We start from the raw sequence: 27,871 nt of genomic DNA, 5'->3' as shown, positions 1-27,871 counted from the left end.
TCATTTATCTTAGGGGTGAAATGCAATAAAATATTCGGCTCTCTCATCCCCTCAAAACACTGCAAACAGTGCTGTGTTCAGGATTTCAATCCTATCATCTGCCATCTTTATTGCATTGCTCCCTCTGCAATGCCTGGTGCTTCACAACTGCTTTGGAGACATCCCCCAGTCAAGTTGCTCTAGCTGAAGTTTTGAAAACAAAAGAGGGAAAGAAAAACCCGTCTTCTATTTTAGGGTCTCGCAGTACTGGAAATGCAAACTCTGCACAGTGAATATTTAACAAGTGCATGAGAATCTAAAAAAAGCGTGAAGCAAATGCAATGCAGCAGGTCTATTTGCCTTGTTCAACTAGAGCAGCATTAAGACATTAAAAATAGATTTACAGATTTCATAATGTGATTGCAACATTCACACAGGTTGGGATTTTTAATTTAACTTTGAACTGGATAGTGCAGATTGCATGGGGACCAGAATGGACTATATTCTAATGGGAGAATTTGCCTTACGCAGAATTACCATATCAAAGGCAGAGAATGACTTTTTGAGAAGATGGCACAATGATCTGTCTTGCTTGCAGGGTTGACATCCATACTGCAGCTGTTGGCTCTGCAGCCTGGTTCCAGGCAGTGGGGCAGTAGGAAGGCACTTGGTCTGCTTTCACAGTGTTCCTCGGTGCCAACCCCGTGGTAGCAGCAATGGTGACAGCACGGCAGACTGGTCATGGAGCTGGAAGAGCGGTGTGCTCGTGCAGTGCCTGCAGTCAGCAGGCTGTCCTTGTGCCACGACTGCCTGTGCCTCTTACAGATCCGCTTCCCTGCACATCACTGCCACCTGGTTTGCGTTCACTCAAACTAAAGGCGTTTGCATCTGCAAGCAGTGCTTGACGTGAACTCTCTCGCAGTGCAGTGTGCGTTAGCCAGCCTGCTTTGGGAATGGGGCTGACTGTATCAGCGTGCATCAGTGTGTATCTGAGTGCTTACTGATCAGTGCCGTGCTGCTCTGGCCGTGCTGCTGGCTCACAGCAGGTGCCATCCCAGCTCTGCGGGGACTGCGAAGCACTGCCACTGCTCCAGGCACAGGTACAGGACCAGGAATGTGGGAGTTTGTAGAGTTTGCTGTGAGCAGGAGAAGCTGCGCTGTGTCTGAGAGGTTCCAGCTCCCAACATGGGGTTACTTTGAGGAAAAATGATATTCAGAAAGTAAGACAAGTCAGTGTTTTTGCGCTGTCATCCTTTCGTGTTTCTTCCCTGAGAGCTGCCGTCGTGCTCTGACAGAGGTGTAGCTGATGGAGTTGGTATCACTGCTAGTCAAATAGTATCTAGGAAAGGAATTGGAGGCCAGGATGTCTTAGGGGATCTGTCTATTGCTGACAAGCACTGATAGAAAGCAGCAGCAAGGACAGCAGTGGGTCCATAGGTTGCTGTGACAGCCCACACTGCTGCCCACCCAGTGCCTCTGTGCTGGGTGCTCCCTCAGGGACACCTGTGGCAGTGCTGGCAGTGGGCTCCTTCCACACAGCCCAACAACTGGGAAAATGGAACCCTGTGCTGTTTCACTTTGGAAAGATCAGTCTCACACCATCCAAATTTCAAGAGGCAAGCCCCATCCACATGCGAATGTGCAGTTTTGAAGATGCTCTGTCTGCCCTCACTACTTTGCAACTCTCACACAATGTCATCAGATACGACTGCCACCAGCTCGTGGCAGCATACTCACTGACCAGCCCCTATCCACGTGGAGCTGTGTCTTACTGTGAACATCCCTGAGTCTCTGCAATAAAAGGTTCTCCATCATGCCTGAGCTCTCGGGATCACATTGTATAGCTGTTTTCTCTTAGAAGTGGAAGCAACATGTTTGGAAATGTCAGCAGCCTTATGTCCCTCAGCACAAACACATGGCAACCCTTTGCTGCTGTGGCAAGCTCTGCTTTTCTAGGATGTTGGCGTTTTGTGATCACAAAGATTGCCCTCGTTCTTCAGCAGTGCCACAGAATGGTCCATATGAGAACTGGGTGACTGTATGAACAAAAGCAATGATGAAAACTATATAATTTGGTCGGAGAACTCAGATGCCTTCTGGGAAGTAACACATAATACCCAGCATGAAATACCCCATCAAACACAGACAGCACAGCAGCGTTGGGCAAGAAGTTTGACCGGAGAACTGATTATTGATTTCAAAACATCCCAGTGCAACGTGGCCACAACAATCCCAGGCAAAACCGGAGTCCTTGAGAGAGAATCCGAGTGGTGCAGACGTGCTGCTCGCAGGACTGCTGCTGTAGATCACTTCATGCAGATATGCAGCAGCTGCACCAAGTTTCATGCGGAAACATGCCTTTATGTTTCATGTAAGTGCGGGCATTGGCACTCACAGGGGAAGGAAGGAATGCTGTCTGAGAGCAATATGGAACCTTCTGCATCTGGAGCAAGAATTCCTACTGACTTGCATTGAAAGCGAAGGAGCGCAGAGCAGCCTAAGAGGTGCTTTTGTTGCAGTGACTTAGGGAGCAACCGCAGAAGTTGAGGATTAGCTGTGAGTTGGGCTACATCCTTACATCTCCAGGGATGGAAAAGGAGGTTGTTTGTGAGCTTGTACTGCTGCTGTCTGCAAGGTAGTTGTCCTGAGGATAAGGATGCAGTGATTTGCCAGAGCACAAATTAAATTGTTCCTTTTACACCTGGCCTTTTTAAAAATCTCCACTGCTGCTTTCCAGCCAGCTGCAGGAGCCTCGGGGGCTTTGTGGGTGATTTCCCAATGCAAAGAAAAAAACACGTTCACTACAGAGTGATCCAGGCATCCTCTGGAAGATGTCTGGAGATCACCAAAACTAAGTATGCTGAGAACTGACCTCCATTCATAGTCAGATACACCAAAACCAAAAACATTGGCTGCCCCGTCTCAATGAGATGCGAATGGCTGTTGCTCGAAGATCAGTGTCGGATTGTGATGGCACAACAAAAAAATAAAGCCATGGATTTTGGCACGGGAGACGCCTGAAATGTCACTTTGAAAACGGTGCTGTTCCCATAAGGAGCCGGGCCTCATTTCTGCCTGCACAGCAGCCCTCTGGCTGAGCTGCCCACCCACCGCTGGGGAGAGCCCTCCCTGCAGCATTCACTGCCCAGAGCTGCTCCTCTTTTCAAGTTACATGCACTCATTGAGAGGTCTTCTGAAACCGGGCTTTTAATCTATCTGAAACAAAGCAGCGAGTGTTTGGGAAATAGGTTAATTCCTTTCCATTTGCTCGGGATTCGAGATGTCGAGATTGTTGGGCTCTTTTTGCTAGTTCAGCTCGGAGCGTTCTGCGGTGTTTTCATCTCTGAGATTTCCTTTCATCAACGGGAGCCCGCGATGACTTTCTGCTTTTGGGCAAAAACTAAACAGAAATTTGTAAGGCGATTGCATTACTATTTAAGAAGTGCTGGAAAAACGAATCAATGTTGCTGTGATCTCACCTGCCTCGAGACTGCAGGCAAATCACGCCTCGCTGGCGTAGTTAAATTTCCCAAAGCAAGCCTGGATGATACACGGAGCTCCCATGTATTGTTATTAAGCTTCTCTGAAACGATTTTCAAAGGACAAAAACCTCAGCCTGCTGGGGAGCTTAATGGAGCCAAACTCTCACCTATAGACTTTAAGAACGTGCTGCAACCCCTTTGCTAAACCATCTGCCCTGCTGTTACCAAGTTTTACCCAATATTCAAATGAAACTTATTCCTTTTCAACCTTTGCCAAGCTGAGGTTATTAAGAAAGAGATACAAATTAAAAGGATTAAAAATGCAGCTCTAATTAAACACATATGAGCAGTTAAGAGTCAGCTCTGCCCTGGTTATCTGCGCACAGAAGTATCGCACACAGCTTAAAGCAGCCATGGACTCCATCAAGCTGAAGGCACCACCAAAGGCTGTAATAACAGCTGTGTGCTTCTCTACAGCTTTTCCTGTATAGCACACTGCTGCTGCTGCCATCCCCGGAGCCGTGGTGATGGTGTGGGGCTGCACAGCCCCATAGAGCCCTCCAGAACACAAAGTGTGACAGGAATGCATTGAGCCACTGTGCCTTCCTGTGACAGAAGTGAGTCAGAATCTCCTCGTATGTATCTGAACAAGCCTGGAAGAGCCATGATCACAAGCAGCGTGTGGGATCACAGCTGGGTATTTTAAGGGATTAGGGGGGGATTACGGCGTTTGTAAATTCCTCACCAACCTTTTGCAGAGACAGGATGGAATAGTGTGTTTTTTTTTCCAAGAATTCACAAGCAGGAACTGTCTGCTAAAAGCCTTTATTCCCCTCTGATTTGTGCTGGGTGTGGATCGCTTTGTGATTCTTCGTTAAAAGGCGGCATACCTCAGCTCATCAATCCGGGCTGCACATAAACCCTCCTCTGTACAATTTCTGATGTGTTTCAAGGGCTTTATGCTCCTCACCAGGAATGGGAAAGCTCCCTGGCGACGGAGCATAACAGGTCCTTTCATTGCCCTGCTGGTGCTGCTGCTTTAACACACCCACCCGGGGGAATGGTATCACCTGGGGGAAAAAGGAGTGAATTCCGGTCCTCGAGGAGTGTTCAAGAAAAGTCACTCATGTTCCAGTATTTCTGGGGCACACATCATGACTGGCTTCAGAAATCACAGCGAAGAACCAAGGCTCAGCAGACAGGCTAACAGGACTTACCTGCTTGTTGTGGGAATGAGATGAAGCTGGACAGGACAGGAGAGGAGAGGAGCAGCCCGCCTCGTGCCTGCACCCAGCTGCACCCATCTGACAGAACATTTGGATACAGTGCGTGTTAAACAGCACAGCTCAGAGCATCCCTCGCACATAGACAAATAGGAAACACTATGTAAAAAAAAACACCTTGCTTGAATGGCTCCATTTTTCAATATTCTATCTGGCTACCAGTTGAACTTTGTAGGGAGAATTGTCCCACGGGTAGGGAGCTGCTGCAGCACCCTGTGCCAACCTGCTTGCTTTGTGATGAAGGTGAGACTTCCTCTGCGCTCATCTCTCTTTCTTTGTCCAAGATCATCACCTGGTTTGTGAGCACGGATCCAGCTCAGGATGCTGCAGGTGGTGCTCGAGGCCGAAGCTGACGCTGTAGGATCTGGGGGTGTCATCCTCTCCTTACAGTGCTGGCAGGGCTGTTCTCATCTGCCTGCAGCCCTGCCAGGGATGGGCAACCAAAGGCTGTGGGCAGCAGCCTGTGGTTAATGATTTCTCCTAGAAGAAGGGACATCCAAAGCTCTGAGCCTAACAATTTCCTCTCTGTGTATCTCATCACCATTTCTTTAGCCAAAAGCGTGAACATTACTTGGGGTTAATGTGAACTTAAAACACCCAGGACCTGGGTGTTACCAGCCTGTGCGTGACCACTTACTGCACTGTGACTTCTGGGTTTGCCTGGAAAAACTCGAAGAAACGTATCTGGAGGAGGGAGGGAGTGGCTCTGGGTCAGCAGCTGTAGTGCTGGGCCTCCAGGCTGCTGGGGCTGTGACTCAGTGGCAGTAAAAGTGGCAGTGCCACCATGCAGCCCAGGAGCCCCACGGGGCAGGCAGCTTCTTCGCTCCCTTCTGGCTCTTTGTTCCTTCTTAAAGTACATTCGGAGTCGTGTTTATTTGCCAAACTCCACGAGGATAAGTAGGGCACAGCAATGGTAATTTTTGCTCCCTGTTTGTCCTCTGGATGTGGCCTGTGAGCTGCAGCCCAAGGCAGGCATGGGGAGGATGTCGGGCTGGAGCCGGGGACAGCCGTCACCCCTTGGGAAATAGAGCAACTCATCTGTGTTTAATTAACCCGGGGAAGGCTTGGAGTGACACAACCACCTGTAAGGGTGAGCAGGGCAAGCGAATGGGAGAAGGGTCCCAGATTTAAGAGTCCTCCCTTCAGAAGCAGGGAGCAGTGGCTGCTTACGAGCCCGGCAGCAGCTCAGCTCATTGCTAACCCGCAATTACGCGCGTCCACATTTTTGCCGCGTAATAGAAAATATGTAATCCTGAATATGTGGTGGACTGCTTCTTCGTGATAGCAGCGACGAATTGGGAAACGGAAGCCATTGGGGGCGGGGGGTGATCTCCAAAGAGGCGACGTCGGCTCTTCTCGGGCTGCTCCTCTCCGCCGTGTTTTAATAAATCCTGGGTGACTGAAACTGACCTTGAGGTCAGGAGCCTCCGATTAACAGCCAGGAAATGCCCTTCCCATTGGTCATTATTGCCTAATTAACAACTTGAAATATTTCACAATAAATCTCAACGACACAAGATGGCCATTTCGAGGGTGGGGGCTGCAGAGCACTTGGCGACATTTGCATTTAAAAGCCCCCAGTGAGATGCAGAGGGCCGCTGCATGCCTCAGCTCTTGCTCACGTCTCCATCCCCGTCTGGGCTCCAGACTCCCCGGCCCTCAAAAGGGTTTGGCGGAGACAATGGCGAGAAATGGCCGGCTGTAAGGCCAGGTATTAGCGGCCATCGCCACGATGTCGGAAAAGGCTTACGAAAGTAAGCTGCGAATGGCAAAGCAGGCTCAGGTCGGCCCATCCCTGCCTCAGACAGTGAATCCTTGCCTCGAATCCACACCTCGGGCTGGGTGAGCGCTCCGGGTGGCCCTGAGACAGATGGAGCGATTCCTGCTCCCTGGATCGCCTCCAGCCAGCAGCCAGCACAGTGCCCAGCTGTAGGGGTCCCTAAATATCACGCTGAGCTTTCACAAGGCTCGCAGCCCACGGCGCTGGTGGCACAGGGAGAGGTCCGCTGGAAGAGCAGTAGCCTCACTGATCTGAATGGCAGAGGGCACTGTGACCAGCGCAGCCCTTTGGGGGAGGATGATGATGTGAGCCGATGTTCCCCCATGTTAAGCTGCCAGATTGAATGGGTCAAGCCAAACGCAAACGCAGCTGAAAGAGCATTTGCAGCTGCGACTAACTAACGCTGAAACGCATACAGATGCAAGACAGGTGAATACCATTTTAACGCAGTATGTGATCTTATTTTGTTCTTGTGCATACTTGGGCAGCAGTCAATGTTTCCTTTGGTTTCCTTTGGGTAACGAGTGCACTTTTATTTGTATTAACCACTCATCTGCAACGAGGACAAAAATCAGAGAAACAAAAGCAGCCTGTGACTGTGGCATGGCGAGGGGCAGGAAGAGCAGTGCAAAGCCACTGAAGTTTTTCTGCTGAGAGCATCATTTCAAAAGGGCACAGAGCGATGGGTGAGGAATAGACCTTGGGCATCCTGCACCCCCTGCTCTGCCCTGTCCATCCCTGTGCTCTGCCCTGAACAAAAACTCCTGGGTATTCCTGGGTCATGTTTGCTTTTTGCTCAGACTAGTTTCCCAGCTAATGCTTTTTGAAACAGGTTTGGAATTAAGATTTCCATATTTATGTTCCCATTAACATAGATATATTATAAAACCTAATGAGCTTATGTAACAAATTGCTACATTACCTTGTTAACAATTCAAGAGAGGATCTGTACTTAGGTAGATAAGAATGGCATTTGCAATGGCACCAGCTCCAGTAAAATTACAAGGAGCATCAATTGCATGCTTCAGGTCAGAGACTGGAGCCAGGAGGTCTCCGGCAAGGCCCGATCCTGCCGACAGGTGTGTGTGTGTGCTGTGTGCCACACCAGAGCTTCAGCAGGGCCATGCAGCCTGCACCTCAGCATCGCCATGCTGGGGCCATGCAGCTGGCAGCCCATGGCCAGGCCTTGCTGATGGATCCAAGGTGAAGCGGTGGTGGCAGACCCAGCATCACCTCTGTGCCGTCACAGACTTCCTGTGTTGAGCAAGACCCTTTGGGCATGTCTGCAGAGAGCAGAGCTTTCTCTGTTCCTGCTCTGAGCTGGATGGATGTGTCAGAGGGCTTGGGAGGCTGCCAGCCATCGCTCTGCTGGAGCCGGTCAGCCTGCTCCAGTTGGGAATCGGTGTTCTGGGCACTGCAAGGGCTCCTGGGGCTCCCAGATCCCATCTGGCCAGCTCGGGGCAGGGGCAGGGCGAGCTGGAGGTGTTCATAGCTTGTAGATATGCTTTACATTTCCGTGTTTCCTGCTGCCTGGCTATAAACAAGGAAATACTGCATCCCCAAACTTTGGGGACAGGCACATCATGCTGCTTACATGCACAGGTAGTGCAGATCTAGCAAAGGCCACAGAGCATGGCTGATGTTCAGAGCCTGCACCAGGACACTCGTGTTCTCTGCTTGCTGCAGACATCCCCACTGCTGACCAGGCTTGTGGGCACAATACATGCTCCAGAGAAGATGGGAATGGCTTTTAGAAAGGGAAGGCTCAAGAGTCTGAAGTGGCTCCTCAGCCCCTTCCTCCCCTAGTCAGCGCAAACATTTTGGTACAGACAAACTCCTGCACTGCTGCCCTTCTGCCTGGTCTGCAGGCAGCTGTGCAGCAGAGGGGAACTCACCGCTCCCTGCCATGCTCTGCAAGGACTTCCTGTCACCATTTACAGGCCACCATAGCAGGGCCAGCTTTGGGTTCCAGAAGGCAGTGCAGGGCTGGCCGTGTTTTGCTGGCCACCATAGTGGCTCTGCTGGCATTATGGGCTGGCTGGGAAAGGGCAGATGACACCTGCCGTGCAAGAACGACACTGTCTTGGAAACCTAGGAGCAAACTTGAACTGCTGCAGAGATCTGCACTGCTTGTGATATTGCTCCGAGCTGCTCTTAACCACACTACAATAGATTTACAGTCTGGCTGAAACACAAGCAAGGATTCCTTTGGCAAAACTGTGCTGGGATAAGCTATGCTGACAGAAGAGCACTTAGCTGGTGTATTCTGTGTTTACACAAGAGGAGTGCTTTATCGGTCTAGCTATACTGGCAAATCTCCCCTCGGGCTAACTTGTCTTCTCTCTGCAGCTCTGCTGTGGAGCTGCACGGGCAGAGTCCCTGAGGAGGGGTGGGTTGCTGGGGGGCTGTGGGATCCTGGCGGTGCCTGGCAGGCACTTTGCCAGCCCTGACACACGGGCTGCAGCCCAGCCAGCCCAGCACCCCTCTCTGCAGACACGACGCGCTGCGGGGGAAGCCATCATTTGCGTGGGTGCAGCTTGACATGGTTGGAGCCCATGTCTGCCACTGGATTTGCATCCATTCAGCTGAGCTGGTTTTGTTTTCCAGCCATGATTGTTTTCAATTCTAATGCAGCCGAGCACAAGGAAGTGGCAGCCCTGCTCTTCTCTCAGCACTGGAGCTGGCTTTGCAGGGCGACCTGCCGTGCTGCAGCAATGCGACCTGCGACTGCAAGAACTCTTCCCCAGTGTCAAAGTTTTCTCCCATTCCTCAACAGGCTCTTGGCCCACAGCTCCACAGAGCAAAATTCCCAGTGCCCAGAGGGAGGGAGCAGCTCTCCTCACATCCCTTCCTCACCTTCCTGTGGCTGCAGTCCAAGGCTGTGCTCCTTAGGGCTGTTATCTCAGTGCTGGACCACCACGTCATCCCACGGGACAGATTTGATCTGGACAGACGTGGGTCCAGCTCTGCCTTCCTGCTGTGTTAGTCAATGCACGTGCTTATGGGCAGCTTTGGTGCTGCTGCTTTTCTGAGTTGGCTTTGGTGACAGTGTGATGGACCACATCTGAATGCAGTGATGTGGGCAAAAGGCATCTCATGCGGCATAAAGCTGCTGGTACCAAGTTAACATCAACCGCTTTTTTTAATTGTACTGGTAGAGCAAATGTGTACTGTCTCAGTGCTTTCCAGTGGCAGATTTTTGTACTAGTGGTAAAAGATTTCAAGCTGGTTGAACTATTGCTCAGAGGCATCTGGACACTGGTTCCTATATCATTTGGGACAGGAACGTGCAGCTCTTCCCTGAGACAGTTATGGCACAGATTGGAAATCCAGCAAACACTTTTCTTACAGCATTTAAGCTTGTGAGGACTGATCTGTGCCAGGCACTTTTCTCTGCTCCAGCAAGCAGAAATTGAGAACAGGCAGAGAGAGCTGGGAATCAGGCATGAGAGCCACAGCTGCCTGACCACAGTGGTGCTCCTGTGCATAACTGTAATGACAGCAGGCACACAAAGTCTTGGACAGTGGCTGCAGCTAGAGGGAAAAGGGACGATGGCAGAAAAAAAATTGCATTTCCAAATGTCCAAAGATGCCTGAAATGCTGCCTGAATTCAGACTTGAACAGACGAACCTGTGTCGTATGGGCTCCATTTTATTACTGAATAGTGAAGGGTTTTAATGCAAATGCAGGCATTCAGGCAGCCCAAGTCTGTCCTTCTGTAATCATACCTGTATTCAGTTAGGGGAACACAATTAAATGGTCTGATAAATGTTGTGAATTCTTACACCTGGGAGTATCTCCCTCGTGTCTCTGCAGCAATAGTGCTGCATGAAGTTTTGCAAATCATTTTGCATAGAAAAAAAATCAAGTTATTAAAAAAAAAAAGAAAGAAACAAATCATGCCTTGCAAAGGTTTCCTGCAGTGACTGTAACGTCATCACAGAGCCCTGTCTGTGCAAATACACCAGCAACATCAGGTCCTACATTCCAACACCAGGAATGCAGCTTGGAGTGGGCTTGGAAGAATTTGGAGCTCATTTGCTGGCAGCCCCTCACTGCTGCATTATTGGTGTGACTACAGATGATGGAGTGCAATAGGGGTAAAGTTTTTATCAGCAGATCAATGCTTTCTGCCCAGAGCTCTGCTCCTCTCACCACATGGCAGTGCTGCAGCTCACCCAGCCCTGCCAGCACACCACCAAGGAGGAAATGTGGTGCCAGCAAAACCTCTGCATTTCCGATACACTGCAATTAAGAAAACACCTGTGGTAATCTCCGAGCAGGGATGAGTACTGGAAAAGAGTGGCCTTTGTGTCTTCTTTGCTCCTCAGTGGTAAAAAAGAGCGAAAGGCTCTGGGGGTTTGGATTTGTCTCCAAATGATTTTTGCGTTGCATTTCTCCTGTATGGCATATCAGATATGTGTGTGATATCAGTGCATGCGAGTTCAGATTTCCTCTGCCCCAGTGCTGGGTGGAAGGCTCAGATGAAGACTATGGGGAGGGATTGCAGGTTTTCAAGAATCTGGACTACAGGAGTAAAAGAGAAAGCAAATTTGTTTTCTTCTTTAAATTGCCCACAGGGAAAATCTTCAGCTTCAGCACACGTGACCCAATTTCTCCACATGGAGGTCATTCTGATTTCATCATCCCTTTGGGATGACTGAAGAGAGGCAGGTAAGTGGAAAAAAAGGTGAATAGTTCTGTAAATTCCGTTTGTACCATACAGGTACTGCCTGCATCTCTTCTAAACTCCCTAGGCATGTGTTTTGAAGCATCTTTGAAAGTAGAAGTTTAATAAATGTGTCTATCTGGATTTCTAACCTCACGTGTGTATACATACATACATGGAGAAGTGGGTATGTGGTGAATGCCCTGAAGGAGCACAGCCTGCGGGACCCCAGGGCTGGGGATGAGAGCCCTTATGTCCCATCTCACTGTCAGAGGAGGGACTGTTCCCAAACCATCCCCATTCTGCCTCAGCTGTTGCCTTCTGAAAGCGTGCTGCATCATTTAAGGCATCAGACTGTCTGCATATGCCCTGAAAGCAGAGGAAAGGATAAGGAGAGCATCTAGTGCCATGTTTTACAGTGTAAGTACAGCGCAGTGGCAGTGCCCGCTCCTTTTTCTGACAGGGCAAAAGGAATGGAAGGTTCACATTTTCACACTGAAGGATTTGTATCAGCTGCAGCCTGAACTGTGCTGAGCAATGGTTTTTCAGCTCATTTCTATGCCTGCATTTGAAATATTTGTTTTCTGCTGTTTTGGCCTATTGGAATCCTCCTTTTTGTGGCACTGATGCTTTTATTCCTATTGTAGTATAGGCAATTAGCTGTAGGAATGCGTGATCCATCGAGGCTTTATTTTTTAAAGTATGAATTACACATATCATGCCAAAAGCTGTTTCTCTTTTTGCTTTCAGAAGGGAGCTAGATGTGTGTATTCCGATTTCTCATTTAGCACTGTGGTGGTCTGAACTTCACTTTTTTGGTGTGGAGCCTTCTTGCAGCACTGACACACACAGCCTGCTGCTTCCTTTGGAGCAGCGCCGGCTCACAGCACCAAAGCTGATGCCATTGCTGCTCCTGCTGGACATAAAACAGAGGGAATAAAAAGGAAAAACGAGATCATCTCTCCAGCATGGACAGACACAGGCAAAATGTCACAGCCCTGAGGAGGAGCATCATGGGGTAGTCATGCAGGGATCTTGGGGAGCATAACCCCTTTCTCCCTCATTCCCACCTGCCGGAGCCCAGCACTGCAAATGTTGCTTTCACTGAAAGGATGAGATGGAAGTAAATGCAGCTGCAGTGACATTCATGGTCATCGCCTGCCTCCGAGGCACGGCCAGGCTGAGAGCTGGGCTCTTGCTCGCCCTCCCCGTGCTGTGGCTCAGCCCCATCTCCTGCCGTGCACAAAACTTTGTGCGTGCAGCTCCGTGCAGGAGCCCCGGGCAGCCGTGCCCCGCTGCTAAGCCTCTGCCACATGCCATGCCACATCTAACCTAGGGCCCCGAAGTGCCGGGTGTCAAAGTCTGTCACTTCTGCCCATGCATTGCTAAGCACAGCCTCCTGGCGGGCAGCACGCTATGGCCGGGGGACTCTGCTGCTCTGGAAGGGAGCGGGGAGGAAGCAGAGCTGAATTCGCGTTTATTAAGCAAATTAATAGGTTGGGAAAAAGCAGCTGCGATGCGGGCACGCTTTCCCCTCGCCTCCTGCATTAGTGAGGGCTGGCAGAGAGGCAGGCAAAGGGCACCGACCGCACGTTCCCAGCCCACAGCTATGAGCTGGGGGCAAAGGATGCTCGCAGTTCCCTGTCCCGCCGCACCTCCGGCGCCGCTGTGGTTCTGATGGCCGGGGGTAAAACCCGCTGCCACCTCGCGGGGTGCGGGAGGGATCCCGGAGCGCCGCTGGCGCCGGAGCCAAAGCTCCCGGGCCGCCGCGCGCGTAGAGAGACTCCCGCCGGTCAGGGATGCTCCCGATGCCGGCAGCCACGGGGAAATCCCCCCCTGCGCCTCCAGGGCGGGCGTTTTTGTTTGGTTGGTATTTCGGGGGGGCTGCGCAGGCGCGCTGCTCTGCGCCCAGGTGCTCGTGACTCCTTCCCCCCGTAGACCTGCAGGACGGGTCCGAGCGGCAACGATGTGCTCTGAGCTTAGCCGGATCCCCGCCAAAGGAAGCCCCCCATAGAGCCTGGCCGGGCTGAAGTTCTGCTCTCCCAGCGCTCCCCACACGCGCCGTGGAGTCACACGGAACGACTCCGGGGCCATGGAAGTCTTTATGCTGCTCTGCAGGAGCCGAAGCGAAAAGCCGGGCAGGTTTCTGCGGCGTTAAGGACGGAGATATGTGCGCGTTTAAATAATTTTTTGAGGAAGGAGTATGTAACCAATTAGCATCCCCACGCTCTCCTATAATTGCTGCCAAATAGGAAAACTACCGAGTGGGACAGCGGGCTCTCCTCTGCTCCCCGAGAGCGCGCACACCTGGGGGTGCTTTACGGCCCCTCGGGAAGGTGCAGCCTCGTAAAAAGAGAGCGGTGAGGGGGAGCTGAGCCTGCAAGCAGCCGGCAGCCCGCCCTCCTTGCAAATAGGCGACGTCCGCAAATAAGGGCACTGGGTTTTTTTTTTTTTTTTCCTTTTTTTCCCCCCCTTTTAATAAGTCAGGAAAGCTGCCACCTGCCAGCAGCCGCCTCTCCTCCCAGCTGCTCCATCGCCTCCCGCCCAGCCCGCTTCTCTCCGGGTTAGGTGTGAACGTGGGGGGGCTGCAGAAAGCCACGTTTCGCAGCGTTCCCTTCCCCCTCCCAACCTTGGGAAGAGGCCCGAGGTGCCCCGAGCATCCCTCGATAGCAGCACCGGGGCCGGGCCGGGCTCGGCAGCGCCGCTGGGGGGTCCGGGGATCCCTACGGGAGGGGCGGCTCGAGGGCTGCGCTCCACACCCCGTGCTCAGCCTCCTCTGCTCTCTTGGTTTTCTAGGAAGCCAAGGCGTCCTTTTGTTTTGGTAATTTCTTCTAAATCCCTCTTTCACGCCTCTACTTCTCTATATTATACATATAGGTATACGTAATCAAATAGTGAGCCGAATTCGTCTGCGTTCTTTGGTCCGCTGAAGTAAACAAAACGAAGGTGTTCAGATCTTGAAAACACCAAAAAAGAGAAAAACTGCGTCGCCCCTCAGTGTGACGTTTGCGAGCAGAAGGGAAACTGGTAAAAACGCCCACGTTGTTGCACCGCAGGATGCCTTCGGGAGAAAGGAGGGCGATCTTCCCAAACCTGGGGAGCTCGACGGTTCCCCTCCTCGTTTCTCTTTAAATCCATCTTGTCCCTTTAATACAAATGAACTTTAAGCTCCCCCTGTCTTTTATTATTTAGATTCCTAGTCTTAATGACGCCAGGAGCCGCGCGAGCACACTCGCTAATAATCGTCGTGAACTGCATTTCAAAGAAACATCCCTGGAAGAAAAACACCGTCGTTAAAAAAATAAATAGAGACTCCACCAAAAATGATAATGCGGAGTCGCTGCTGCTGCTGCTGGGCTCAGCGCAACGCTGCAAATCAGCACCTGCGTGCCAGGTCGGGCTGATAACACCGCCAACGGTTACCTGCAGCAGCACCGTCCGCCTCGGATTTATTTTTGGATCGTTCATTTAATCAGGGAGAGGTGCTGAGGGTGTTTGGTTTTCATTGTTATTGGTGGTTTTATTATTATTATTATTATTATTATTATTATTATTATTATTTCTTCCCCGATCTTCAGGAAAAAAAAGTGGCGGAGGTTCGGTCAGGTCGGGATCCCGGCGTGGTTCCGCCCGCAGCCCTTCGGAGCAGCTGCCGGGCACGAGAGCTGCTCACTGACCGGACTCGGCTTTGTCCCGAGCACAGCAAACCCGCAGCCGCCGCTCTCGCGTAAACGAGCGGTGATCCGGACCTTCGAACACTGCGAGATGTCGCTGCTTTTGAGCACGACGTTCATTTTGTCCGAGGCGCAGCGCCGCAGGGATGGGGCTGTTGCGGGGGCAGCGCTCTGTGCCGTCGGATGGAAGCGCGCTGCGTGAAAGCCGCGGCACCGCCCGCACCGCCGCGCATCGGGGACGCTCCATCAGCGCTGTTTTACCTAGGAGGGATTGAGCCCGGCTGCAATAACCTTGTCGGATAATTAAGCAAATTATACCTTAACCATCGGTAGCTTACAAGTTGTAATCAGTAATTCAAACTCCCGACAATTATGCAAATCGAGTTCGGGCTGCGCTCGGACTTTTTCTCGCTTTCGCGGCGAGGGTTTTGCCGGCGTTCCGAGCAGCAGCCGCCGGAGCCGCGTGGGTTGGGAGTCCGGGCGCACTTCCACGCGGGGGGGCTGCCGAACAAACAGCACGCCTCCCACCAAGAATAAACCACAGCCACGGAGAAGGAACGCGGCGGCACTTCAGGGGCTGCCCTCCTCGCAGCGCTCCCGCAGGCGGTGCCCACGCGTACCCCTTCCCGCGGGCCGGGGCCGCTCCGAAGGTGGGGGGGGGAGTCCGGCTCCGCGCAGCCTCCGCGGGCGCGCAAGGAGTGGCTTAGGGCCACGCCGCCTCCTGAGTGGCTGCCGGCCGCGGCTCCCGAGCCATCCCTGGGGAGGAGTTATGATAATCCTATTGCCATTAAGGGCGTCTGGGCAGGGAAAAAAACCCGAGTGACCATTAGCGCGGGGGTTTAGTCCGCCAGCAGCCTTCATGCCTGCCAACTGAGCTCCGTCCGGGGGGCAGCTCCTCTTCCCCAGCGCCGACGTGGATTTACCGCCCGTGGGGGGGGGCTGAGCTCTCGTCTGCTTTCGGTACCGCACACCTGGGTTGGACGCTGGACGCCATGTTGTGGAAACTGGCAGATAACGTCAAGTATGAGGAGGACTGCGAGGTGAGAGGCGCGGGGAGGGGGTGGCGGGGGTCGGGTTGGCGGTGCGGGGCAGCGCCGCGTTGTGTGGCCGCGGGGCTCTGCCCGCTCGGTGGCGGCCGTACGCGTCCCTCCGCCACACGGAGTCCCTCCGTTCCCCGAGCCTTTTCCTTTTGCTTTTTACTTCGTTTAGGATTTCTAATTTTTTTTATTTTTATTTTTTTTTTCCTCCACCAAAACTTCTGGACGTTAAAATAAAAAGGGGCATCCCCGTTTGTAAGGAGCCGGAGGCAGCGCCTTACGGCACGGGGTTTTGCCCCGTACAGTGAATCGGAGCAGTAAAAGTGGGGAGGACGGAGCGCGCAGCCCCGAGCACCGCAGCTGTCGGACCGCTCCAGGGGAACTGCCGTAAAGAAAGCCGCCCTGCGCCCTTCCCGCAGCCCTGCGGGGCGATCCCGGGCTGCGGTCTTAGTCTGCCCGGTTCTGCCGGTCATCATCTGCCTGCCCGGTTGCAGCAGATTATCTGTAGCCCTCGCTTCACGCACCATTGGGACCCTATTCACCTCCTATTAATTAGCGCTGTTATTTTAACGACCGTGAAGCCTGAAACTGCTAAATCTCGCGATCAGCTTCGTGTAGACTTTTAAGCTTTGACTGCTGAGATTTTGAAGTCGGGGTTGGGGGGGAAAAGCGCGTCCAGTTCCGACCGAGCGCTGTGAGGCCGTCGGGGAGCGCCGTGCTGTGCTGGGAATGCAGCCCTTCCGCGGGCGCGGAGCCGCCTGTGCTGCGGGTCTGGGTGGAAGCGGGCCGGTGCCTTTTATTGTTTATTTTTATTTTTAATGGTGGTTGTAAGATGTTGATAGGTTCTTGGAAGTGCAGGGGTTACTGCGGTGTATTTGTGATGAAACTGGTGGGAGTTGGTTCTTAACCTCTTCCCTACAAGTTGCGTTGATTTCCTACGAAATGCCCGAAAATAGAGAAGGGCGGCTTTTGCCTCCCCCTCACCTCACCCCCCGCTCCCTCCCAAGTTGTTCCCTGTTGTCGTGCCTCGAGCGCCCGGCGCCTGCCGCCAGCGGCCCGGCAGCCCCTGACCGCCGCCTCCCTTCTCCTCCCTCCCCCTTCCGTGTGATTTCCAGGACCGCCACGATGGGAGCAGCAACGGCAACCCGCGGCTCCCGCACCTCTCGGCGGTCAGCCAGCACCTGTACAGCCCGGCCCCGCCGCTCTCCCACTCCGGAGCCTCCGACTTCCAGCCTCCTTACTTCCCCCCCCCTTACCAGCCGCTGCCTTACTCCCAATCCAGCGACCCCTACTCGCACCTCGGGGACCCGTTCTCCATCAACCCGCTGCACCAGCCGCCGCCGCCGCCCCCCAGCCAGCAGCAGAGCGCTTGGCCCAACCGCCAGAGCCAGGAGCCCGCCGGCCTCCCGCCGCACGGCCGGCCCGGCCTCGTCCCGCACCTCTCGGCGCTGGAGAGCGGCTCGGCCGGCGGCCGTCGGGAAACGTTCCGGCGCTCCGACCTCTTGTTGCCCCACGGTCACGGCCTGGATGCCTCGGCGCTGGCCGACAACCTGGGGCTCCACGACATGGCCCATCAGATAGAGGATGTACAGGTAACCACCCCTCACCCCACAGCCTGCAGATGCCCGAGCGCTCAGCCCAGCTTCGCCGCCCCACCTTCGGAGTGAAAGTCGCTTTTTCTCTCGCCCTGAATGGGGCGGGTGGGCTTCGCGACCCCCCTCAATTCATTCCTCCTCACGTCTCAAGATGCAAAACTTTCTCCCGTTTCTCTTTGCAGAACGTGGAAGACCAACACTTACTAATGCACGACCAGACAGTCATTAGAAAAGGTGAGTACGGCGGCACGCCGCTCGCTTTCCCTTCTCAGTGCTCACGTTGGGTGACGCAGCGGCGCACGGATGCTCCATCATCTCCTAAAGCGGAGTTGGGGGTGGTTCTGTGTGCGCTGCCTCCGGAGCGGAGCTGGAGACAGGGGCAGCTCGTCCCCGCCTGCCGGTGGTCGTGCCTCGGCCGTGCCCCCCCCCCGTGTGCGCGGCGGGGCTGAGCGTGGTGCTGCAGCTGTTACCAGGGAGCTCAGCTCGGTAGCAGCCTTTTTTCTTTTCTTTTTCTTTTAATCCCCCCCGTTTCCCTTATTTGCCATCAGCTCGGTGCGGTGAGCCTGCTCAGCTTTACCTTAATCGAAGCGGTTTTGTAGCCGGGGAGCGAGAGCAGCAGTGACTCAGTGCAGGAGTTTGGTTGTAGGGCTTTGGGGAGTAGTTTTTTTTTCTTTTTTTTTTTTTTCCTCCTTTTGTTTTTAAACAAATTCGTGCTCAAAAAAAAAAAAAATATATATATATATATATATATATCGGTGGAGGTTTTGCTTTGAAGACTTCAAACGAACACCAAACTGAGGAAAAGCAGAAGTGCCGGGCAGGGCGCTGATTGCTGCCTTCAGCTCATGGGAGAGCGATTTCGCTGTCAGATGGAGCACGGCCGAATCCCTCCCGTCCGGAACTGCAGCCCTTTAACCCATTCGGAGCCGTGGGTCAGCGGGGAGTGCTGATCTGTGCTGCATTGGCCCCGTTCAGCCACGCACAGCCGTGTTTTGCTTTCAGTTCTCCTTTGGGTTTAATCCCCCCAGTACTCCCTGCTATGAATTTGCTGGGGTTCCAGAGGCGTTCTCTAGTGTGTCTGGGGTGGAGGATGAGCCCGGTGGAGCCTTTCCCCTGTCCTGGCTGAAGGATGCTGGCACAGCCTACAGCTAGTTCAGCTTCTTAGAAGAAGGGATTTGCTAACTCGCGCACTGCTTCGTAGCTTTTTGGGATAGGGATGTTGTGAAGGTTATGTGCCTTTTATTTATTGTTTGTAAGCCGTGTTCTCTCGGCAGCTCCTTGCACTGTGGCAGAGCACTGCTCTGTTCAGCAGTTCAGTGCAGAACGAAATCGCTCTCCCGCCCTCCCCCTGCACAAAGCAAACCCGCTTGCCGCTTCTCGCTTTTCTCTCCGGTTCTAAAATACCCGCTGCCCTCCTCTTCCCACAGGTCCCATTTCCTTAACGAAGAACAGCGCTCTGAGCCTCCCGTGCCAGAAGGACGGACTGATCGGAGTGGTCATAAACCCCAACGAAGTGTTCTGCTCCGTGCCGGGGCGGCTGTCCCTCCTCAGCTCCACATCGAAGTACAAAGTGACGGTGGCGGAGGTGCAGAGGCGGCTCTCCCCCCCGGAGTGCCTCAATGCCTCTCTGCTGGGAGGTGTGCTCCGAAGGTACGCTGCAGCCCGGCCAATATTTGTCACCTGTATGACAGTATTATTATTTTCCCCCCCATGTGCGTGTTGTGTGATTGCAGCCAGATGAGGACAATGAGGAGCTCAGAGCCCTTTACCAAACTCCAGCTTTTTAAGAAGCCCAGCAGCGCTGAATCCTAATGGGCTTTGGAAATCTGCTTTGCTCTTGTGCCTCGTATGGGGAGCAGTGCCGCTCACAGCCCTGACAGCAGCGCTCCTTCTCTGTGTAACAGTGGATTTTGTCTCTAAAACTGCTGCTGGTGGAGCTTTCCAGTTCCTGTAACAAACCATCTCCTGTGGAACGATTTTTGGATTAAATCTCACGATCTCGTTTTGCCTTTACAAAGATGCTCTGTATGTCTGGGATTCTTTTTTGTTTTGTTTTTTAACACAATTTGGCTCCTGATTGTTCTACAGCTGCTGGTTTCAGCAGTGCAGTTTGACACGTTTTGATTTTGACCTCTGCTGTGTTTCATCCTGGCTGGTTTGTAGCAAAGCGTTTAAAAGTAGGTCATTGGGAAAGAGCCTGCTTTTTATCTTACCCCCAGTAGAACCCTATTGAATGTCAGTAACTGGAATTTCTCATCTTTATTTAAAAAAAAAAAGTATCTTGAAGATAAATAAGACTTTTTTTTTTTTCCTAATTACAGAGCCAAATCTAAAAATGGTGGCAGATCATTAAGGGAAAAGCTGGATAAGATTGGTTTGAACCTTCCAGCTGGTAGAAGGAAAGCTGCAAATGTGACACTGTTGACATCTTTGGTGGAAGGTCAGTCCTGAACATGTCTTAAAAATAAACATTCTTTCCCTCGTGCGCAGCTTTTTATCCTCCTAAACAAAGCACGGGAAGGCCAACTAGTCAGTGGGCTGCTGGGGGGGTTATTTTGAAGTGAGTGCAACGGGGGGGCACCGCAGCAACTGCTGTGCTGCCTTGGGCTGTGCTCCCCTCTGCCCCCAGCCCACCCGCCTGCACGGGGCTGTGTGCCCCCACCATAGGGCAGGGTGCTGCAGGGAGATGCCATTCCTCCCGTGTGCGTGCCAGGCTCTGCAGAACACCCCGTCTGTCCAGTCTGTGCTCCCTGTTTGGGGTTTTGTCTGAGGGTGTGTGCAGGGAGGGCAAAAGGGATGAAACTGGGTTTGGTTCCCCACTGGGAAACTGGAGAGATGTGGGGCAGCTGCTCCGGTGCCCGGCCCTCCCTCAGCAGCGTCCTCAGAAGCTTTGCTAATAAATGTAGGCGTATAAAGTGAGATTTATAGCTTCTGGCTTCCTGATGGGAAACTGGAGCCCCTTTAATCTGCAGCATGTTATGTGGACCCTCTTGGTTAAGTGGAGTTGAAGGGTGTGTGTATATATGGATGTGTGTGGCTGTGGGTTGTGTTTGTTGAAAGCAGCTCCTGGTAGTGGTAAAACTTAAGGGGAGTGGAAGCAGTGACTGAAACATGAAGAATGGTCCAGCATTGCCTCACTGCTATTTCATTGCTGCACAAACTGGAGTAATATAGCAGCTTCCATGAAAAGCACTTGGAATTTGGATTTGAGAGCTTCTGTATGTACACACACACACACACACACACACACACACACACACACAGCATTACATGGAGCACCACTTTGTGCCAATCCATTTTCCTTAAGCCTGATGAAATTACCCTAATAAAAAAAAAAAAGCTGACTTATTCGCCTTTCAAAGGTGGTTATTATAAAACAGAGCTAGAAATGCATTAAAGGGAAAAATTTATTACGTTGGTGGAATTTAGTTGCGTGTTTTCTTATGTATCAGTGGGAAATTAGTTGTAGAATAAATTCCAGTCTTTGCTCTGTAGTGAATCTGCATAGAGACAAAACCAAAGCTTTTCTTTCCAGTAAGACGACAAGGGAGTTCTATTTTGTAGCTGTCATCACGTCGGTTTTTCTTTCTTGATGGAAATTTACAAAGAAACACTGATAATTGCTGATCAGAGGATGGTGATGGATGGTATGGTGAAAAAAACAGCAGCGTCCCTTTCCAAAGGAGAATAACACTTCCAGCTCGCCCTGCTTTAATTTTCCTGATCTCCCAACAATAAATAGGCAGTAACACATCTGTAACAAGCTCTCCCTTCTGCCTGCCGCAGGTGAAGCTGTGCACCTTGCTCGTGACTTCGGCTACGTGTGTGAGACGGAGTTCCCCTCCAAGGCTGTGGCTGAGTACCTGACCGGCCGCACATGGGCCGCAATGAGATGGCCAACAGGAAGAACATGCTGCTGGCTGCCAAGTGAGTGGGGGCTGGGGGTGTTGCAGGAAAACGTACCCTAAGGTGTGACAGAACTGAGTGCCTGGGGGCAGGTGTGGCTGGGAAAGCTGGGAGCGGAGGGCAGACCTGCCTGTGTGTGTATGTGCAGCTGCACGGAGCTGCTGGTGGGCACAGGGGAGCAAGGGCAGCTCAGACACGGGTCCTGGCTGCTGTCAGCAGTAACAGCGGGCAGGTGTCCATCGCAGGACTCCAGGAACCAGAAGCTGTGGATGGTCCCATTTCACTGTTGGAGATGAAGATCTTCAGTGAAAAAGGCAGCCTTTAGCAGATGGGAAGAGTCCCTGTTCTTTACTAAATTCATAGAAATCTCGGGGAGGGGAAAGGTGAAGGAGATGTTCTGTTAGAGCTCCTCTGCAGGACACCTGTATCCAAATTACCCACGTGCTGAGCAGGGCCGTGGCTGGCAGCATCTGTTACTCCTGTTATAAACCAGTGCTCGATGTCCCCTGCTATGCTGAGGTTTAATCAAGCCCTCTGTCCTGGTCTGAGATGTTTTCTGGGTAGGGTTGGTGCAATTTCTTGCTTTTGAAAGCAGCGGTTCCATGCAGAGGATCTGAGAAAATCCTGTGTAACTGATGAGAAGAGTTGCCCTAGTTGTGTGCTCAGGTTAAGCAAGCAAAATCCTGTGCAGAGGTTCTACACTCCACCTGTTCTTGATTTAATCTGGCTTTCCCTGAGAAAGAGACTGCTTTTACAAGACTGTATTTCTTAGAAATAGATTATCTCTTTCCTATAGCTTGAACTTTATGCTTTCTATTGAACACTAATCCTTTGGCTCCTCATTATTATTATTGGCATTGCTATTAACACCAGTAACAGTCATCTTTTGGGAGATGTTTGTGATTGAGAAATTCTGATAAAGTGATGATTCTGTGAAGATTGCTCATCTCATGTGAAATCACATCAAGGGGACAGATTTACAAGCAGCAAACAACATATGTTGGAGCGTTATTAACCATTCATGTTTTGCCAGGCATATGTGTTCGTGTTTGCAGGATCAGGGCCCGGGTCCTTATTAAACAGAGCATATACACATAATGTGCACAACTAGATTGAGTCTCCTGTTCAGCTGCTTCAGTCGTCTTAAATCACTGGGCTGCAGCTGCAGAAGTTCTCATAGAATCTGGCCCTAAACCTGTGCTCTGCCTTAAATCCAGAGCAAAGGCTGCAGAGCTCAGCCAGCAGCGGTGGGGTGCTGCTCTGCAGAATGGATACGTGTTGGTGTGACCCAGATCAAACAGCAGGCTTGTCAGGAACTGATCCTAAGGAATAAGCCTTAAGTTTAGCTTGTGAAGAACACCCCTATCTTGTTGTAATGAGTTTCTGAAACTCCGTTCCTACGTATGCCAAATAGTTGGCGGGGACTTGGTGGTTTTATTTGCTTTTGCACAAATTTGCACCGTGGTGTAAAGCACGCTCGCTTTGTGTCTTGCAGGCAGATCTGTAAGGAATTCACAGACCTCCTCACTCAGGACAGAACTCCGCTGGGAAACACGAGGCCCAGTCCCATCCTGGACCCTGGCATCCAGGGCTGTTTGACTCATTTTAGCCTGATCACACATGGCTTTGGGAGCGCTGCCATCTGTGCTGCCATGACATCCGTCCAGAACTACCTAAATGAAGCATTAAAAATAGCAGACAAAACATACATGAACACTGGCGACCAGAGCCCCGCAGAAACCAACAAAACCATGGATAAAATGGACAAGCACAGGAAGTAAAGGAGAAAAAACAGACTTTAGACTCTTCCTCCTTAACGCAGGCTGGGATCTTCTTGCCGGGGGGAACGTAGCAATTTGGGTACTTTTTTTTTTCTTCTTTATTAAGAAAGGAGGGAAAAGGAAACAAGAACAACAAAATCATTCAGGATCTTCGCTCCTCCTGGATCCGGGAGACAAGTCTTTCCAAAAGCTGCAGTGTCCCTTGTCTGTGGAAGCAGTGACCTGAAGATAAGTACTTGGTACCCGTGTGTTGCCATCCTTTGCTGTAAAAGTGGTGCTATAAGGGTTTCTGTTGGAAATAGACAAAGAGATGAAATACATAAGATTGCTTTCCCACATCTCGGTACCTGGTGGCAACCAGCTTTGTGTGTAGTTCTTAAGAGGCAGATTTTACATGGGAGGTTATTTGTTATCAGATAAATGTTCAGGGTTTTATTCTCTCTTCATGCAACAGCAGCAGTAAAGCAGTATTAAACAGTGCTATATAGATTGATGTACATTAAAAATTTTTTACAAACACCTGAAAATAGTAAGATTTTTCTCTTTTTTTCCTTTTTCCCTTTATTTTCAGATTACCATAAGAGAGTGCTAAAATCCTGGTGGATAAAGTTATCTGATGGCATTGGTCATGCTTATTTTTATGGAAATGTTCAGGCTTTTAAACACTGCAGTAATGTTGGCTGCAGTGGAAATTATCTCGGTATTTTTTTAACGAGGATCAGTACAAAATGAAAACTCTTAGAAAATTCACTTTCTGTGTTTGAGGATATTGCAGCTTTATTCACCTATTTATATTGTCTTTTTGTTTTTTAATTGAGGGGGGGAACTTGGAAAAATAGGCACATAACTTTTTTTTTTTTGAACTTTTTTTTTTTTTGCCTTGTAAGGCCAAAAAAATAATTTCCAGGGAGGCTTTATGTGTATTAAGGGAAGCAGTGTGTTGAATGTAAATAGTAATTTATGTGTAATTTAATCGGATTTGTAAATAATGGTGAACTTTTTAATACTTTTTTTTTTATAAATGGGTTTTCAGATTTTAATTTTGGTAAGTATTTCAAAGGTAATGGGTAAGCTAAACATATCTTTAGGTTTATGCACAGGTATGTTATACAGGGTATTTAAGACTTGTTTTTTTTAATATTGCGATTCTTGCCACTGAAAATGGAATCTAATCTGAGGTGTGTGTTCACAAAGCAGCAACTTTGTGCATCATCCACCCGGCAACTGAGCAGACATGCAAAATGAGTGTGTGAGTTCGTGTGTATGTGAATAATGGAGGTTCTGAGCTATCTTTACATATTTGTAAATGTTCCCGCTATAATGCTGATGTATATGATAACCATATAATAAAAAGTATTCTGGATAGAAGCATGGGATGTTTTGTTAACTGAGAACAGTTTTGGTTTTCTTTCTATACTTGGGGAATGTGGGGCGAATAGCACTAGAGGACATTATGTATTGAGTCATAATTGCAGCACTTTGTTCAGATTAACAGAACAGAAATACGGAGCTGTTTGCCAGTAAAACTAATGGTTTCAATTAAACATGCTATGTATCTCCAAGAATCCTTTTTCTTTTTTTTTTCCCCCCCCTTCCTAAGCTGTCATGATCATGCTAGCTGCCTATTTAAATAGAACACAAACTGAAATCTAAACACAAACTGCAAGGCTTCCTCTAAATAAAAATCAATCTCCGCCAGCTTTGCCTTCCAGTGAATCTGCCTTTATTGGAATAATTTGTCTCTCTAATGATAAATATTTGCAGAATCCTGGCATGTGAAATGTGATAGATGTGCCATCTGGTTTCAGTGCTGTAAGGAATTTTGCAGAAAGTCCTCAAAGTGGTGAGGCTGCATCTGAGGCACTCGCCGTCGCAGATGCAACGCAGCCAAATAAAGCTTCCTGAAGGGGGACTTGCATGGCAGAGCTTCCTAAAGCAGGAGTGATGCCAGCTCTGCCTTTATGCTGCCCCTGAAATTACAGCACCTGATGGATGCAGCTGTTGTGGGGCTGGGGCAAACGTTGCAAATGATGGCAGTGGACAAAACAGCAAGAGAATGCAATTCCAACTGCAGCAGTGCGGTGTGTTTTTGCACAGTTCTGGATAATAAACAACAGATGCAACATTCAAAGTTTAAATTCTTATTCTCACTATTCTTCCTCTGAAATGTAAAGGCAAATTTCTGAAGGTGTACAGGGAGAAGGAAGGAGGGGGAAGCTCAAAGAAAGAAACAAACTTGCTGCTGGCAGTGGACTGGGGCAAAGCCTGTGTTGTAGTTTGAGTTGCAACTCAGCTCCCTGCTTGAGAGAGCTGTGGAATTCCTGTTCGTGTTGCTTGGGCCCATTGTAACACTGGAAGAATGAGCATTTTGGTCATCTGTAAACAAATGTACATTGACTTATATCTGTGTATTTTACCAGTTCTCTGTATTGTATATCTACCCACAGAAATATGCTAGGTATGGTGAGAGCTAAAGGACAATTGCTCATCTGAGAATGTGATGCCAGGTTGATATTTTTTTTTCCCCTTTTTGCACTGTTCACTTATACAGTATATACAGTAAGATTTTAGCTGCCAGACAATGGAATCTTGCTTTTTATTAGTGCACAAAACCAGGCTCTGAAAATAATTGCCCCTTGGGATAGGAAATAAGGATCTTTCCATTTATTCTTGCATGCATTCAAACAAAGCCAGTCAATTGTCTAATGTACTGGCTCGGGTTCTATTTATATGTTTGGAACACTAGAAACGTTGAGTTTCCATTACCTTAATGCTTTTCCTCTACTGTATGTTTTAGACGGTACATTATGTTGAGGCTCAGCTTCCTCATCTGCTCTGCAGGCACATGGAAGCACAGTGTCTTCTGCTCCGTTCGCTGGGGAGAACAGTTAAACTGACCTGAACTTGTCTGTCAGCTGAACCGATTTTGGGAACATGCTTAGGTCAGTAACTTCTGGGGGAGGCTGAGAAGTAGTTACCCGAACAGGGGGGTTGGTTTGTTTCTTTACCCCTCTTCAAACTTTCACACTCAGTACTGCTTTTACACTATAGGGCTCTTCTGAGGTAGGAAGTCAAAACGGACCATTTTAAGTACTTGCATTGCCAGCGTAGGTGCTAATGTCAGCCTCTGCTCCTGAATCATTTGACCTGATGGCTGCCTCACTTTCAGTTGAAGATTTTTTTCATGGCCTCAGAGAGAAATAGTGATGAAAAGCTGCTAATATGTAAGAAGAAAAGGAAGCGTGGGTCTTACTTGCTGCAGTATCCTGCTGTGTAGATTAGTTGCAATCTTTTTCCCCCCTGCATGTGATGTTAATGCATGTTGCAGATGGAACCATGCAAATGAGAATTTACTCCTAACCCCTGGCTGCAGCCAGCTGCATGGAGCCTTTGCAAACTGTGCAATATCTAAACCAGTTGTGGTCTCGTAACATTTCTGTGACACATGGCTATTGCTGCTTTTCCCTGTCACGTTATCTGCAGAGCTGCATGGATGACTGGAACCATTTGCTGCGTTCTCTTTCATTTTCACTTTCACAGACTTATATAAACAAGATTTCTCATGCCATTTTTATTGGACGTCGTTGCTCGTCTCAATGTGGGTATCCTTACTTGTTTCCATGGGCCATTATTGTGTAAGGTCTGCCCACAATAGCCTATTTTTCTTCTCCGATGGCTGAGCAACCCTCTTTAACCCTCTGCTGAAGCCCTGGCTCCCACGCTGCAACTGGTGCATGGCGCATTCTCCGAATATTCCCCTTGATTTATATTTTTACCCATGATTTTTAATTCAAACTATGTACAAACTCTCGCTTTCTATGCTGTGAAACTCAAAATTCCTGCTTTCTAATAGTGCGGAAAGTTCAGAGATGTACAATATACAAAACAATAGAATTAATATTTTATTTGAACTTCAGAGTTTATATTTCCAGGTCAAACCACCGCCAACTAAGGAAAAATAGCAGCGTAAAATGTCTTCATACAGTCTGTCACTGAACGGTGGAGTTCTTCAGCTGATCACTGCAATACAAAACTGTCTCCTAGTTAGTTGAAAGAGTTTATCAGTAGAAACAGAAAGCAGTTTAAAATGATGCTGCACCCCTGTTACAGGCAGGGTTGCTAAACAAAGAAGGGATAGGTTCCTACCATCCTCAAGGAAAAAGAAAAGAAAGACAAAAACCATGAGCCATGCAAGGCTTTGAGGCATACTGAGTGCAGTGCATTACTTTGCCCCTTGTAAGGCACTAAGATGCTGTTTCTTTAGTGTCAGGCTGTTGCACCTCTGCTTGTGGCTGAGAGACCTGAGACAGCCTAAAGGGGTGAAGGAAAAGACCTGCACCCACCAGCCTTGCTGCCAGGGCTGCAGCTGTGGGCTAGCCTTCAGCCTCTGCTCCCTTCTCTGCTGGAGGACAGTGGGACAAAGGCTGAGCGAAGCCTTGGTGCAGCCTGGCAGCTGGGTGCTGCTGCGACTGAGCTGCGTGCTGGACGGGGAGCTGGAGCAGCTGGGATGGAGGCGCGCGTGGTTTTGGCTATGCAAGAGAAACGGTAATTAACCTCCAGCACAGGGGCAGGGCAGGTAGCTGGGGCCAGTAATTTTCTCCAGCCTGTGCTGCAAAATTTACCTGAGCTCATTTGTCAAGCTTTGAATCCTTAAATCTATAACTCTAATTAATTAGGAATCTCT

The 27,871-nt window shown here is 50.2% G+C and overlaps 1 protein-coding gene across 1 annotated transcript; it reads left to right on the top strand.

The window, feature by feature from the left end:
• Positions 1 to 15,860: 15,860 nt before the first annotated feature.
• TFAP2C (transcription factor AP-2 gamma) lies at positions 15,861 to 23,187 on the top strand (the record flags this gene model as incomplete). The annotated part of the gene is given in 8 exon segments (XM_079543264.1): positions 15,861 to 15,908; positions 17,021 to 17,497; positions 17,683 to 17,734; positions 18,928 to 19,150; positions 19,822 to 19,940; positions 21,287 to 21,364; positions 21,367 to 21,427; positions 22,902 to 23,187. Coding segments are annotated over 8 exon segments (1,344 nt in total).
• Between the last annotated feature and the right edge of the window lie 4,684 nt (positions 23,188 to 27,871).

This window comes from Tetrao urogallus, assembly GCF_951394365.1.
Source record: "Tetrao urogallus genome assembly, chromosome: 16".
In the NCBI taxonomy this organism is placed as follows: Eukaryota; Metazoa; Chordata; class Aves; order Galliformes; family Phasianidae; genus Tetrao; species Tetrao urogallus.
The sequence above is the reverse complement of the archived record's forward strand: the minus strand, read 5'-3'. Positions and strand labels throughout refer to the sequence as shown.